The following is a 211-nucleotide window of genomic DNA, read 5'->3' as shown; positions in this document are numbered from 1 at the left end:
CCTGCCCCGGCCGGCCTCACCTCCTCGGCGTGCTTGCGCAGCGCCTTCTCCCGCTCGTACTGGGTGATGAGCTGCTCGTTGTCGTCCCGCAGCAGCTCCAGCTCCACCTGGTGCTCCTGGTCCTGCGCGAACACCGAGTCCAGGTTCTCCAGCACGGCCACCACCAGCGGCATCAGCTCCTTGACCACCTCCTCATCGTAGCGCCCGATGA

At 67.3% G+C, this 211-nt stretch overlaps 1 protein-coding gene across 3 annotated transcripts in view; it reads right to left on the bottom strand.

Annotated features, from left to right (window-relative positions):
- Positions 1-209, bottom strand: part of SPAG9 (sperm associated antigen 9) — a 157152-nt gene extending 156943 nt beyond the window's left edge. For 2 of the 3 annotated variants that reach the window (XM_021713788.1, XM_008060803.2), the window contains exon 1: positions 21-209. In XM_021713788.1, coding sequence (XP_021569463.1) covers positions 21-173 — 153 coding nt within the window. In that variant the 5' untranslated portion in view covers positions 174-209. The remainder of the gene's footprint in view (positions 1-20) is intronic. The other variant, XM_021713787.1, reaches the window with a different exon arrangement.
- Between the last annotated feature and the right edge of the window lie 2 nt (positions 210-211).

The sequence above is a fragment of the Carlito syrichta genome, unplaced genomic scaffold, assembly GCF_000164805.1.
Source record: "Carlito syrichta isolate Samal-C Ts95f unplaced genomic scaffold, Tarsius_syrichta-2.0.1 Scaffold304743, whole genome shotgun sequence".
Lineage (NCBI taxonomy): Eukaryota > Metazoa > Chordata > Mammalia > Primates > Tarsiidae > Carlito > Carlito syrichta.
This window is presented reverse-complemented; position numbering and strand designations above follow the sequence as displayed.